Source organism: Triturus cristatus, chromosome 9 (assembly GCF_964204655.1).
Source record: "Triturus cristatus chromosome 9, aTriCri1.1, whole genome shotgun sequence".
NCBI classification, from domain to species: Eukaryota; Metazoa; Chordata; class Amphibia; order Caudata; family Salamandridae; genus Triturus; species Triturus cristatus.
The window spans coordinates 383,970,852-383,986,771 of NC_140592.1; the positions used below are offsets into that span (position 1 = coordinate 383,970,852).

The following is a 15,920-nucleotide window of genomic DNA, read 5'->3' on the forward strand; positions in this document are numbered from 1 at the left end:
ATATAAAACAATAATATAGTGTAAAATAAATATTTTTGACTAATTATATATACATTTTCACAGTAATACATGTAAGTTATAAAAACATTAATATAATGTTAATACATATTTTTATTAAATATGTTACACTATATGTATATATATATATGTACATATATATATTTATATAAATATAAACACACATATATGTGTTTATAAACAGTATTAAGTATTAGTGGAATATATTTTTAATTTACATTATATTAAAATTGTATATTAAAATATTTATCATTTACTACTTTAAACTCTATATTTAATAAATTGATATTCTTGTCTATTTTTGGACAATTATAGCGTCAACAACATTTTTTCCCAATATTTTTGTACTTACCATTATAAGATTAGGATCACAATATTGTTGTAAACAATATTTTTGACACAATATTCTTGTCAACATTATTATTTACTGCGATATTGTGATCCTTCACATTTCTTATCTTAATAACCCACCTTCGTCCGTCCTCATCTTTCATCTGTTACTTTCCACTTTTGGTTATTTAATCAGCTCTTTCATGTCTTCCTCTCACCACCCCATGACCTTGTCTCATGACAGCAACAGATATCGTACCCTACCTTTTGTATATCTTCCCCTCACATCACTTTTTCTTACTTCTTTTCTTTCCATTGTTGAATGTTTGCTTCCCTCTTGTTGCTTTGTTTCTTTCCCATTCACTTTTCTTCTCAGGTTCATTTTTATTGGCTTTCCATGTAGTCTCTCCTTCCTAATTTCTTCACCCTTCTCCTCTTTACTCAAGCGCCTCCCTTCTTCTATGTACTTGCTCAGTCCCTTTCCTTTCCCTTTCCTTTGCCATTGTCTTCCTGTCTTCTCTGAGGTTGTTCTTTCTTCTTGCTGTGCTTTTTCTTCCCTGTCATTGCTTCATTACATTATTCCTAACTCCTCGATCACTTTCTCGTCTCTCTTTGCAAACACTCCCCTCTTGTCTCGCTTTGCTCTGTCAGTTCTACTCTTCACTATCCTGTCTCTCGCCGTCTGCCCTCTCAGTGTTCCATTTACACAACTATATTCTCTCCTTCGATCTTCCCTTTTTTAGCTCCTCTTACTATTTGACATATTCTTGCTCAATCTCTTTGTCTTACCTGAAATGGACATCAACACGTTGCTGATACAGTAAACCCAGGAGGTTTTGCCAGAATAGATCTAGAATACAAAAAAACACAGAAGGAACAACATTCATGGTGTGAAGTTGTGTGGTTGTTTCATAACATATACTCCAATGCATGCATAAGCCCAAATACTACTAAGTAGGTCAGTAGTCATTTTAGATCAATTCTCCAGTATATTCAGTAAGTACTGAGGCTTCCTTCTGGTCTGAACTTGTCACCCCTCACAAAGGTATAGAACCAGTGTAACGGTAACCCCAGCCAGGTGCACTGTAATTTTGTACCAATATTTGCTCTGAAACAATGCAGTGCAAAAACAATATTTAATTAACCAAATCGACCAATAAAAGTGTAGTTGCACCAGGTGGATGATAAAAAGATACTATATTTCCAGGGGTCACTCTGGGCAAATATTGGTGTATAATTGCAAAGCACCAGTGTAGCATTACACAATTTGGTGCCTGACCAGCAATGATTGCTGTACATAACCATGGCTGGTTGGACCTTCAACTACTTTAAACTCCCTGAAAAATTACATAGATTTGGGTGGGTGTGTTTGAAATGACTCTGCAAACAGATTTGTCTGCTCAAGCAAACAACTTAGGGGTCATGTGGGTTTTTAGACAATTTTCAAGGCCAGAAATAAACAATGAAGTACTGCTTTGGCCTTTTGTACTGCCTACTGAAGACAGAATCCAGGGCCAGATTTATCAAAATTTTGTGTCGCACTTGCACCACGCAAGGTAACGCAAAACCTAGATGATATTTACCAAGTCATGCAAAGCCTCCTTCCCTGCGTGGCTTGGTAAATATGGAGTAACACAAGGCAGCACAAGCAGCTGCCTTGTGTTACTGTAAGTGGTGGGGGTGTTACATGGGTGGAACATGGGTGTTCTCACGCGTCCATTGATGTATTCTGAGGCATTCCCAGATTTACCAACACTGATAGACCTGGGAATGCATCAGAATTGTACGCTTTCCCAACAGAGGAGCAACGAGTAGAAATTTCTTTATTTCTCCTTGTTGTTGCCTCTTTCTAAGTGTGCTGCATTCTGCAGCACACTTAGACAAAGGAATATGTCTCTAAGGATTGCATTTGTGCAGGAAGGTGTCCCTTTATGCACAAACACAATCCTGCCTGTACTACAGGCACCCTTGCTCCATGGCTCAAGGGTGTCTGTGTTGGTGCTAGGCTGCTGACTGTGCAAGCAGAGTCCAGGAATGCACCAGATCTTGATAGATACGGTTCATCCTTGTCCACTCCTTTGCACGCAGCGCAGCAAGCTGTCTTGCTGCATTGCGCTGTGTGAAAGAATGGTTAATCTGCTCCTTAGTTTCTACTTGGGTCACAGTAAATTACAGAGATTCAGGCAGGTGTATTTGACAAATACTAATTACACAATGACTCTTTAAGGAAGTTTAGCTGCTCAAGCAAATCCCCAGGGGTCCTGTGGATCTTTAGAAAGTTTTCAAGGTCAAAAATGAACAAGAAGTACTGCTTTGGCCTTTGCTGCTGCATGCTGAAGTGAGAATTAACCACAGGAAAGCCACTTTTAACAATGTTCCTGTGGCGATAGGGGCTTTGCCATATTTACAAGGTGATGTTAAGCCACATAAAATGTCTTGACAACACCTTGTAAATAAGGCACCCTTTCACGCTATACTTAGCTTGAAAGGGGTGGGCAATGGGTGTTGTGGTGGGTGTTCTGCCGCAACTCCCATTGATTTTGACGCTGCTCCCTATTTAAAAGGGTGGTGTAAATTGGAGACAGTGCCAAAATTAAGACCAGGGAAAACCTGGTCTTAACATGGCAAACACATATAGAAACTGCAAAACACACTTCCTGTACATAAACAATAATTACAAAAAAAGACAATTTGCAACTTCTATGTTTGCTGCACAATGCAGCACACATAGAAGTTACAAATCACCATTTGTGATTGTTTATGTGCATTAAGGGACACCTTCCTGCACAAAAACAAACATTCCCTTAATGCAGGCACCCTTGCACTATGGTGCAAGGTTCCCTGCGTTGGTGCTAGGCAGCTTACTTTAGCGCCAGCACTAGGGAAAATGCAGTGGTACGCCGTATCTTTGTAAATAACGTGCAACCCTGCATTTTCAGAACGGCAGATCGTGGCGTTCGCCTTTTGTGCTTAATGCCACACTTTAACATTAACTTGAAAATATGCCAATTAGTTGTTTTGTAGGCCGTAGTAAAGTAGCATTACTTTTGTTTGACTCTCAGGGGGTATTTACTAAATGTCTTGCAACACAGCGCAGCAACCAAAGATGGTGTGTTGTGCTGCGTGTGCGGAATAGAGCAGGACAGCGCCATATTCACATACATATGGTGCTATCCTGCTCTCTCCCCAGTGCTGGTGCACAATCAAACCACCAGTGCCACGCACACACCGTTGCACTTTAGTGGAAGGGTTTGTACATGTTGTTTAGTATAGGTTTTTCACTGGAAGGGTGTCCTTCCAATACAAACCACTATGCTTAGACTAACCTTTAAACTTTCCTACTTTGTATGTGTGCAGTACAGTGCATCACACATACAAAGCTGGAAAAGATTGAAAAAATAAAAGCATTTCTTCTCTATAGCTCCAACGTCAAAATGGCATTTTTTTAATGCAAAATGATGTCTACTTCTTTTTAGTAGATAGAGGGTTTTACATGAAAAGCCATGGGTTGGTGCACGCAAATGACTATGTACTACCCATAGAACACCTCCTTTACTATTAATTTCAGATGATTTTCTTGCGCAAAACAAGTTTTGTGCTGGAAAGTACATCTCAAATAAATATTTTGCTCTAATTGCGTCACTTTTGTGTCTTTTTCCTGTGACACCTGAGTTACAACGGAATAAGACAGGCCTTTTTCACCCAGCAACCCCTATTCAGATTTCAGCTTTCAAAATCTTTATTCAGATTTAAAACAAAATCCATAAAAGAATAACAAACATTGAAAATACATTAATCGCATTAGCCTTTACTCCATTATATACAACATGCCCAGAGTTACAAAGAGATACAAAGCATTAACAATCTTTTAAGTGAGATCAGCAACCTTATGTGAACAAGCACTCATTGTTGTAAAAACTATGAACATAAGATATTAATTACATAAAAGTCATAAAAATGAGCAGCACCATTAAGTAAACAGACACTCCCATAAGTATAAGAATCAGCGACATTATGTAAATAAGACTCCTCATTTTAACCGAGGAGCTATAATCTTGTACATAATTTTGTGTGGATCTCGTGGAAGAGTTTGAAAACATTTTATACACCAACACTCAGGATTTATAAGAGAACGTCTAATCAAGGTCTGTAAACCTCATAATCTATTTCTATTAAATAGCTGATACATAGAATAATTTGAGCCCAGAATAAATATTTTCTCTGAAGATACGGTTAAGCATTGAATCCTAGGAAGATAGCTTGAAGGATCGGCTTTATATTTATGATAGTCTGCATCTTCCATAAACAACTTTGGCGTAACAAGTATGTAGAATTTGACACTTCTGTAAATTTTACTTCTGGGCATATTTGGCCTTTTCTATGTTCACAAGTTAATTCTTTTCACTGGGTGATTCCTTTATGGTCTTTTTATTATGATTTATTTCGGTTTTTATGGGTCATGGTTGGTTTATTCTTTTACTTTATTTTATTTGTGTTTTGATTATATCACTTCTTGTCTCTCAGGTTAAGCTCTTATAATTTTTTTTAATATATATAGTATGATTTATTGAAGAATCTAATGGTGTTATAACTGTTCCCACAGATATTATTGACGAAGCCTCAACAATTATTGTCAAATTCTTTGTCAGTTTAAATGTATGTATCAGCTATTTGATATCTTGAATACACCATCAGCCCCCTGAGGAAGGATGGTACATGGGATTCCGAAACGCGCGTCGGCACAATTGTGTTGTGTATATTGTCTTTGATGTGTATAACTGTTATGTCTTGTCTTTGTTAAATTGTTTTTGTTTGTGACAAATTGTATTTCCTTGTTATTCTTTCTTGTGGATGTGATGTTATTTTTTTTTGTTGTTGAGTCATGTACCTGGATTAAGTAGACTGCTTCGTTTATGTTTGAGACTCCTCTGTTACAGATGAAGGGTGGCGTCATATGAAATTTAATGTATATGTATTTATTGATAAGTTATGGATATTAATTAATTGAAATAGATAAATATGTTTGATAATAAAACAAAATAATGTTATAGAAAGGTGTTACCTCTTTTGTGGGACAGTTCCGATGTGAATATATCTTTGATGGTTTTTTTTGTTGTTTATCTGATTGTTTCTCCCTGCTTTCTCCCCTTGATATTCATTTTACAGGGACCCTCTTGTGTATATTTGGTTAACATCACGAAGCTGCCTACGCGATATTTGTCCTGGTTGGTTTCACAGCCACGTCTACTTTGCATCTCATTAGCGATGCAAAGTTAGGCGTGCTGGAAACGGGGGCTAAATCAGCAAAACATGCGATAGCGTGGCTTTGCTGATAAGGCAATGAAATTATCGCCGCTTTTCGGCCGAAAACAGCCGCAAAAGTAGCGGTAATTTCATTGCGCCGCCTTGATGATATGCCCCAAGATACCTTGTTCAGAATAACTTCTGTTGTTTTCTCTTTAAAGGGCAGTACATATCCTCTATAATTAATTAATTATATGCCATTTCAAACAACATTCAATTGGATTCCTCAACTGTCTTGATTCCATTACAATGGAGGGAATTGTCTCAAAACCAAAGATCACACAAACTACTGTGAAAAAGGCTATGAACATTATCAATTTATATAGGCCACTCCTACAACTAAATCACACAAGCACAAAATGCAGGTCCTCAGACAAAGAAGAATGGTGTACCAGTAACAGATCTTTAGGACACTGGGTGAAAGTGGCCTAAAATGTAAAAAGGGACGACAACACTTGTTTCGAGATATATTGTCAATATGACATCATAACATCAAGGCACCATGCTTTATCACCATTGATGATTTGATGACAGATCATCAAACTGGCGACCTGCACAAGAGGTCTCTGCCTAATCTGCAGAGTTGTGGATCTAACTTTGGGACACCAAATACATTCTGTAGTAATATCCCCTATGAAAGACCCAAAATCATTAGACAGACATCCCTTTGCCTAGGTTTTCCCAACAGTGTTCAGTCTGACATCACGCTTTCTCTTGCTTACATTAGGCCAACTTCCATACTTAAAGGCATTAAAATTCCTCCTAAACATATTTCAATGGGTCCAAAAGTCAGCGGTCTTTCTGCTCCTGTATCTATAACTATGGCATCATATTAGTCTGGCCCCCTTAACTCAGCACTGGCTCAGTTTCATGTGGGATTGCTTTTTCAGGCACTGGGCTTAAATCACCCAACCAAGATGTCTTGAACAAAATTCCAGAAACACCAACTTAGAAGCAATTTCAGAAGCGCCAACTTAGAAGCCCTTTTAAATTAAAGTGCGATTTTTCAACAAATCCTGACTAGAAAGTCATTTTTACTCCATCCATGGCAGCAAACTTGAAAACTCCCTTTCCCTCCACATAAGGAAATTACAGAAACACCTTGCCTTCTGGAATGCCATAAAACATGCTTTAAACCCCTGAGCAGCAATCTCTTTGTAAGAGAACTCCAATCAGTTCTGAGAAACAACAACCTTATGGATAACAAGCCACTTAAAATCCAATGAATAGCCAAAGATGACTAAGTTACCCCAGCGCTTTTCTCCAAGACCATTGACTAGAAAGATTGTATTGTAATATATTGTATTGTAATTGTATTTATATAGTGCTTATTACCCCATATGAGGCGCTGAAGTGCTTTTTGGGGAGTAGCACACTACTCTGGAACCCAAAGTGGATTAGTATAGGGAAATATAGTTGTTAATTCGAGCACTGGACTTTTGAGTCTGTTAGTTGGATTTATTAGGATAGAGGAAAGAAGAGTCTAGAAAGTGTTATTTGGGAAATCATAGTAGTAAAAGGAGGTGTGGGATACGTCAAAGGAGGGATAGAGGAGGGAGGAGTCTAGAAAAAGTTATTGGGAGACACTAGAGTACAATGACGTTTAGGATCAGTCAAAGAGGAGGAAGAGGATATATTGAGAGGTATAGGATGAGAGAGAGTAGTGCTCTGGGGAGAGCTGAAGGTCTTTTTTCTTTTTTCTACAGATGGAGTAATGTAATACATAAATAGATATATAACTGCATAGAAAGGTATACATGCATATGGAAAATAATAAAGAGATGTAAAGTTGTATTATATAAAGTCACATATGTGCATATATGGATAAATAGTTAGAAACTCTGACTTTCAAGTGTTGCTATATTTAAAGCTATTTTTTGTGTATTTGTATTGTTTTTTTAAATGTTATGCATTTTTTAAATTTGTATTTGTTTATTTTTATTTTCTTTTTCTCCCCCTTATTTCAATAGTGAAGCACATATAGATACAGTTGTTATGATCATATTTACACATTGTGATAGATAAAATAAAATGGCCAGTTGATACCAATGGAAGTAATGCTAATTTTATTAATTCTTCAATGGGGTTTAAGGCAAGCAGGCCAGACCCCCGGTATATTAAGTCACATCACAACCAATAGCGTGGGGGAAACTATGTCAGCAATGGTTGAAAAATTCAACACTGTCAGCAGTTAAATGCCACATATCCCTCCTTTCAGATAATATGGATTAGCAGTATTTTCTGTTGGTTCCAAGATCTCCTCGATTTAAACATTTTATATATGCCAAATACAATGACATTTGGAAAATTCTCAACAAGAAGCTGCTGAACGTTGGAGACAAATTGCTAAGGAAATTTTGTAAAAATCTTTGGCTGTTGTCGATAATGGGATGACCACATTGTCAACTCGTATTTATTCATTGAATAATGTTGTTTCATGTGCATATGATATCATAAAAAATTACATGTCTATGCTTCAGCATCAGTTAAGATTGATTTTACAATTGAGTTGGACTTTGCAGGTTTTAAAATTGAATAGAGTGCCATGGAATTATTTGAATGCACCTGATTTGTTTTTGTCTTAAAAATTGACATGCATGCAAAAATAGCAGCTTAAAAAGAAGCCATCTACACTATGCTTAATGTTGAACATTTAGAAAAGTTGCCTTTTTCGGTTGCTGAAACCGCATCTGCCGTCTGGCTCATTCATGGTTTCATTTCTCTTCCCAATTCAACGTTTCTTTTTACATCATGTCTTAGGCATTTTCAAACAGAATGATATGAGAACATGGGTGCACATTCTTTACACAAAGCTTGGTTTCTCTCTTTTCAGTACAGATGCTTACTCAAGAACAAAAAGTATTTTGTTAGTCGACATGTGTGGAACATCGTTAGGTCACTCCTTAGTCTGCAGAGAATAACACTTCATGGAGTCTGTAATGCATCCATGGCTAATTTAGCGTGTTATTTGAAGGGCGATCCCATACAATTGATCAAGATTGAATTTTTTTGTTTCTATTGGGAGCCATTTGCCATTTAAATTTAAATGATGAAAGTTGTTGCAGTATGTGGTCAGTTTCCAAGGTTGTGACTTGCTGTATGCATATTTTATATCCTCCCACACATTCTACAGGGGAAGTTACTTTGTGGTTAAAAGTCTTACTGATTCAAAAAGATGTGGCTCTTACATCTGGTTGAGGAACTTTTGATCTCCAAGTACCATGTTCCTCATCAGTAATGCAATCACTTTTATGAACTCAATTGCCACAGCATTTTGGTGAGCTTGTACAACATATTTGCAATGCTTCTAACACTACTGGAGGGGCACACCTTTTTTTTATAAAAAGTTATTTTGGTCTGGACTTGTTTCTACATTTCAGACTGTACTTGGACTTATTCTGGCTTTATTACATTTCATATTCTCAAACGTTTTTGAAGGTATTCCGTTTGTATTATAGCTCCTTGTTGCTGCATTAGTTCTATTGTTCTCAGCAATGGATGCCCACAGTAAGGCCAAATTAAAATGGAACTACCACATATGTTTCTGTGTTGTGAACACATGATACAGTATTTTGGAGAGCCAATATTTCCGGAACTCTGTCCTTCCGGCCCTTACAATTTCAGAGAGCGCAGCCTGTGTTTCGCTGTCTATGGTGCTCTTTCGGGTGTGAGCTCGATATTTACCTTGCTATGCAATTGTCACAGTCACCAGATATACATCTGCTTGTGCGTCCTTTGTGGTCCCATCAGCTGTGTTGTCAAGTGATTCTGCTCCTTGGACCTCAGGTTTCCTGGCATCTGGGCACTTTTATGATGCTGCACCCCTGGCACTTTCACCTTTGGCATCTGCTGAATGGGCTGATGAGGGCTGTCTTTGTGGCTTAGACCTTGCTCTTCAGACTTCTTTCGATGTGTTGTCTGTGGATGCGGGCTCCCTCCTGCACCCTAACGATACTCTGACATGGTTGATGTAGCCACTTCGGAGATGCCGTCCTACATTTCGGATGCCTCTTATACTCAATAATTGGCATAGTTGAAATTTGTTTTTTTTACTTTTAGAATATGTGGTATTTTTTATGTACTTTGAGTCTGCTTGTGCTGTTAAAGTGTCTATATGAAACACAAGGCTTTTTACATAACCGTATTGTCTTTGCTTTTTTATAGTCGTATCCTGCTATGAAGTTGAGCGTGGTACAGGGACTACACTTATCTTCCATTTTAGTTTTCCTTTTTGACTTAGCATCTTTTTAAAATGGTGGTTTGAAAATGTTTTTTATTACCATGAGCACCTGTTCCACACATTTACTTTGATAGACATTGTTGTTGTTTAGTCTGCACTGTCAGTTCCAGGGACACACATACAAGAACGCAATATCCTTTCTTTATTATGTGCTCATAGGAGACAAAAGTTTTTCCCAGAATAACTAAAGTTGGTGCTGCAGAATGAGATAAGGCCAGTGTCCATGTTGAATTCAGTGACAGGCACTTTACATTGAAGCTGTCATGGAAGCTGCTGTGAGCTGTGACTGAGATGAAGCTCCTCATGCAGGCGACCTTCATCCTGAGAAGGAAGACAGCGGCACAAGCAGAATGTGCAGGCTTGGGTAACATATCCATTGTGTAATGACTAAGCAACCAGGTATGCTGAACGATTACCGCATGAGGCTACATCTATTCCTTACCCAATAAATGTTCTGATCCATACCTGCTATATACCTGCAGGAATGAGTTTGCCATAACCTGAACAAATCACGTCTTAGGACCTCACACACCACAGTGAATTATTCCCGGATAGGACATGCAACAACCACATACCAAACAGTAATCTCTCTACAGTTTATGAGCACCACTATCCCACAATAGTGGCAGATATGTGCTGTATGAGTGCTAAATAATATAATATAACATATCATTTCATGCTGCTTGCAACTCAGCAACAAAGTACCACAGGTTTTCACACCCTCCTAGTCTCTTCCAGGGTAGTGTGGTCTCTTGATATACTCTTTTTTATTAAGTATTTCGTTAACCACCTAATTTAATGTTTTAAAAGAAAATCTTCTATTTTCATTTTAGTTTCCCCATCACCATTTTGAGGTTAAAGATTATTCTAATTAAAGACAATATATAGCTCTCGATTGCAACAGAGTGAATGGACCGGCACTTATAAATCAGATTTTAATTGATTTCTCTAATGATGCATTACTTTTGCAACTTTTTGGTTATTGAATCATGAACTGAAAATATGGTTTGCTACACATTTACATTCTTGTTAGGTGTATATCATTATGTCAACCTAATACATGTTGATTAGTCTAGAAATTAAATGGTGCCTCTATCAAACCCCTCATTCACTATTTATTTATTTATTTGTATAGCACTAGAATCGACCCCCGAAGGGGTATCTCTGCTCTTAAGCAGACTGTGAGGAGAAGCAGTGGTTCCTAGCAGGTTTAGCAAACACAGAATAAGAAGGTTTTAAGCAGTTTTCAGGATTTCAGATGTTCTGATCACTGTCTAAGAGAGAGAGAGAGCTCATTCCAGAGGCGAGGGCCAAGGTAGGAGAGAGCTTTTCCTCCTAATCTAGCCTTTCTTACATGAGGTACCTCCAGAAGGTGTTTACCGCTAGAACGGAGAGATCTTGGGGGTGCATATGGTATGCATTTCTCAGAGAGATAGGAAGGGCCCAAATTCTGCAGTGCCTTGTGGATAGTGCAGCAAATTTTACATTTAACCCGTTGGCGGATAGGAAGCCAATGAAGTTTAACAAGGAGGAGGTGGGAGGGGGTCCTGGGTGGAACATTCAGGACTAGCCGTGCTGCTGTGTTCTGAACTACCTGTAGTCTGCTGAGTAAGGTATCATTGGCCGAGATCAGCAGGCCATTCCAATAGTCCAGGCGGCTTAAAACCAAATCCTGGACTAGAGTTTTACGGGTAGAATCAGGAATTAGAGGAAAAACTAGACGGAGTAGGCCTATTACATGAAAACAGGAGCCAACTGTTTGGGCATCATGCTCCTTCAGGCTGAGGGCCCGGTCTAGGCGAATGCCCAGATTTTTAACTGTGAGCTTAGGGGCAGGATAAGAGCCCAAATCAGATGGCCACCAGCTTGGAGTCCATAAGAGGGGGGCCTTTCCAAAAAGCATTACCTCTGTCTTTTCTACGTTGCATTGTAAGAAATTATTTACCATCCATTGTGATGTGGCCCTCATCCCATTGGAGAAGGCCGACTGGACTGCTGCCGTAAATTTGTTAAATGGGAAAAGAAGCTGCGTATCGTCGGCATATGATATGGGGATGAACCCATATGTCCTCAGTAGATTGGCCAAGGGAGCAACATAGAGGTTGAATAAGGTTGGGCTCAAACATGAGCCCTGAGGTACTCCCTTGGTCAATTCCATAGGAGCCGAACGATACGAGCCAAGATTAACACTCTGGGAGCGATCAGACAGAAAACTCTTCATCCATAGTAAGGCTGATTCTCTTAGCCCCACCTCTTCCAATCTTTTGAGCAAAACACTGTGAGAAACTGTGTCAAACGCTGCGGATAGGTCCAACAGCACCAGAATCATAGAATGGCCCTTGTCTAGGGACATTCTGATGTTATCTGTAACTGAAAATAGCGCGGATTCGGTGCTGTATTTGGGCCTAAGACTGGACTGGGAATGGTCTAAACATCCAGTCAGTTCGACAAAGTTGGAAAGATGGATATTAACATGTTTCTCCATTAGTTTGCTCAAAAATGGAAGAAGCGAGATGGGGCGAAGGTTGGAAAGGTCCGTCCACGGAGTTTTAGAGTTCTTGCGGATAGGTCTGACCTGGGTGACCTTCCACTCCCGTGGAACTTGACCCTCTGTAAGGGAGAGATTGATAAGAGATTGTACCACGGGCGCAAGCTGTTTAGTCAGAGATGGAATAACTTTGGCAGGAATGTGGTCGGAAGGGGATCCAGACTTTATCTGATGGGTCAGTGTTTCGACCTCAGCCACAGTGATGATGGGGAAGCTCTTTAGTAACTGAGGGTTGGCCGATTTGGGTTGGTCCAAGACCATAGGACTCTGCTGCATATTGCCTGCTACCGTAATTTTACCATAGATGAGCTCTATCTTTTGAGAAAAATAGAGGGCGATATCATCGCACAGCTGTTGGGTGGGGTCTCAAGGCTTTCACATGCCTTCGGATTAATAAAGGACTGGAGGATTTGATGCAGGGTTTTTGAGGAGTTACCAGCCTTTGTTAACTGCGATGTTATATGCGTTTTGCGTGCAGTCTTTATATTTTTGTGATAGCTGGTCAGGGTGGAATAATATTGATTTCTGTCCATCTCATTATGTGAGACACTCCATATTCTTTCCAACTTTCTATAAAGTTGTTTTTGTGTTATAATTTTTTATTAGCATTTCATAAATACGGTACAATAAATATATGAAAACATTGCATATCTTAAAATACGTTATAGTAGAGAAAAATTAATGAATATAATTGTAAATATAAAAGCAAATGTATCAAAATTCATAGAATAACAGAAAAAAGAAGGAAATTAAGGGCAAAACATATTATATCAAATAAAGGAAATACAAACATCATTAAATATTAAATAGTGAATATAAAATATTAAAGCATTAAACCATTAATTTGACAACAAATCAATAAATCTGAAAATGATAGAATGTCAAACTGGTAAAACATAAGTTACTTATTTCATTAAAAGAATTCATTTGGAATATTATAAGGGAATGCATTATAAAGAATACAGAATCACACTAGTAGTATGGATAAATATAATAGTAAAAGGTTGACTAATTGAAGACAATGCAGCATAGTCATAAGTCAGTGAACTAACAGTACCCAAAGACCAATACAATATAATGAACAAAATAATCTAAGAAGTAAGGTTAGCAACAGATATATCTTTTACCTGCAGGAAAGGATCCCATACCTGTAAAAACAATTCAGTTTGATCTTGAATGTTATAAATGACTCTCTCATGTGAGGCAATTTGGATCATTGTTGTAAGCCAAGACTCTTGTGATGGCGGAGATGAGGATTTCCATTGTCTTAGTATACAAATTTTAGCAGTAGCTAATGCAGTGTGAACTAGACGACATTGCGGTTTGGAAAGGGTAGGGGAATCCTGTAAATCATGCAGTGAAATTGTTGCTGGCGAGAGTGGTAAATGTAAGGGGACGGTGTTATGCAGAAATCGACCTATATATAACCAGTAAAGTTTCACCATGGGACATTTACATATGATATGCACAATGTCACAACCAGAGGCATTACATCTCCAACAATTAGCATGCGGTAATAGGCCTGCTTTATGTAATTTTACCGGAGACCAGTGCCAGTCATGAATTATTTTAAATATACAAAATTTTAAGCGAGCCTTTCGGGCGCCTTTAGCTAAGTTTTCCAATAAGGTTGTCCATTGTTTATTTTCATAGGAAAGTCCTAGGCGTGATTGCCATCTGGAACGAAGGTCATGAGATAAAAGATGAGAAAATAATTGCGTTGTGAGTGTTTTGTACAGACCAGAGATAACCCCTTTGTGCCTCCCCCAAGTATGAAGATAAAATGTTATTGGTGAAATTTGCAGTGTCCAGGGTTTCGAGCCTAAAGCCTTAAGAAGAGAGTTATATAGCTGTAAATAGGTATCCTTTTGTGATAGGGGAAGTTTAAACTCCTCAACTAATTGTGAAAAAGATTTGAGGTCTCCGTTATGAAGAATCTGATCTATAGTCAGGATACCCGCCGATTTCCATGTAGGCCAGAAGAGAGTTTTCCCTTTAATACGTATTCCAGAGTTATTCCATATTGGGGCCTTTACACACAGTCGAGGATTAAAGCCTAAAATACGGTGTGACCTTTGCCAAATTTTAGGCATTGCAGATAACATAGGATTACGGGGATCAAGACGGCTGGTACCTGACCCATATAAGGCAGAAAGACCCGATTCAGAGGATAAGAGAAATCTTTCAGTATGTACCCATTGTGGCGTGTTAGAGTTATCGTATGTAAGTTGGGATAATTGTAATGCAATTGAATAGTGTTCAATCGAGAGGAGACTCAGACCACCATTGGAATGATGGGCAATAAGTTTATTGATGGCTAAACGGGGTTTGATGGGGCCCCATATAAAGGATTTAATCTTAGAATCTATGAGACGTAGTGTGGATAACGGAATATGGAGAGGAAGCATTCCTAGTGTGTAAAGAAAACGTGGAAGAGTGACCATTTTCACAGCTTGTACTCTACCCCACAAAGATAAACGCAAGGTTTTCCACTTATCGAAATCGCGTTGCAGTTGGGTAAGTAAGGGATTTATATTATCCGGAACCATGGCTTCTGTTCCCTTATTCACAAGAATACCTAAATAGTTTAAATGAGAAGACTGCCAATGGAAGGGGTAACCTTGTATCACATGTTTTGAGGTGCCATCAGATATAGGAAGTGCTTCACACTTATCCCAGTTAATTTTATACCCAGAAAAAGAAGAAAAATTCTCTATGATTTGAAGTAGTGATGGTAATGATCTTGATAAGTCAGTAATGGTAAGTAGAATGTCATCTGCATAGAGATAACGTTTAGATTCTCCCAATGGAAGAGGAATACCAACAATCGAGGGTGAATGTTGTATTGCAGCTGCCAAAGGTTCAATAGCCAATAAGAACAAAAGAGGCGACAAGGGGCAACCCTGGCGAGTTCCTCTACGGATTGGGAATGGATCAGAAACAAAACCTCCACAGTTAACTGATGCAGTGGGTTGTTCATATAGCAATTGTACCTTATTTATAAACTGGTCTCCCAATCCAAATTGTTTTAATATTTTGAATAGGTATGTCCATTCTACTCGATCTAATGCCTTTTCGGCATCGAGAGATAATGCTATGGTATCGTCTTGAAGAACTTTAGCAGTGTGAAAGTGTGAGTTAAAGAACGCAAATGATTTCGAGAGGAGGGTCCAGGTATAAATCCCACTTGGGTATGATGAATTAAGGAGGGAATAACTTTACGAAGGCGAGAGGCAAGAATACTGGCTAGGATTTTTATGTCACAATTGAGAAGTGATATAGGACGATAACTGCTACAGATAATGGATCTTTCCCAGGTTTAGGTAGGACGGCAATTATAGCTTTATTAGGGAGATTTCCTAGGGAAGATGTGTGTTCAGCCTCTTGGAATGCAGCATGTAAACAATCCACTACATTGTCGCCTGACCAACGATAAAATTCTGCAGGGAATCCATCCTCCCCCGGGGCTTTATGATATGG

General features: G+C 38.5%; 1 protein-coding gene across 2 annotated transcripts in view; it reads right to left on the reverse strand.

Annotated features, from left to right (window-relative positions):
* LOC146798005 (mitogen-activated protein kinase kinase kinase kinase 5-like) overlaps positions 1-15,920 on the reverse strand; it is a 581,883-nt gene that overhangs the window by 123,595 nt on the left and 442,368 nt on the right. For both annotated transcript variants that reach the window (XM_085625240.1, XM_085625239.1), the window contains one exon: positions 1,138-1,198. In XM_085625240.1, the coding sequence (XP_085481366.1) occupies positions 1,138-1,198 (61 nt within the window). The remainder of the gene's footprint in view (positions 1-1,137; positions 1,199-15,920) is intronic.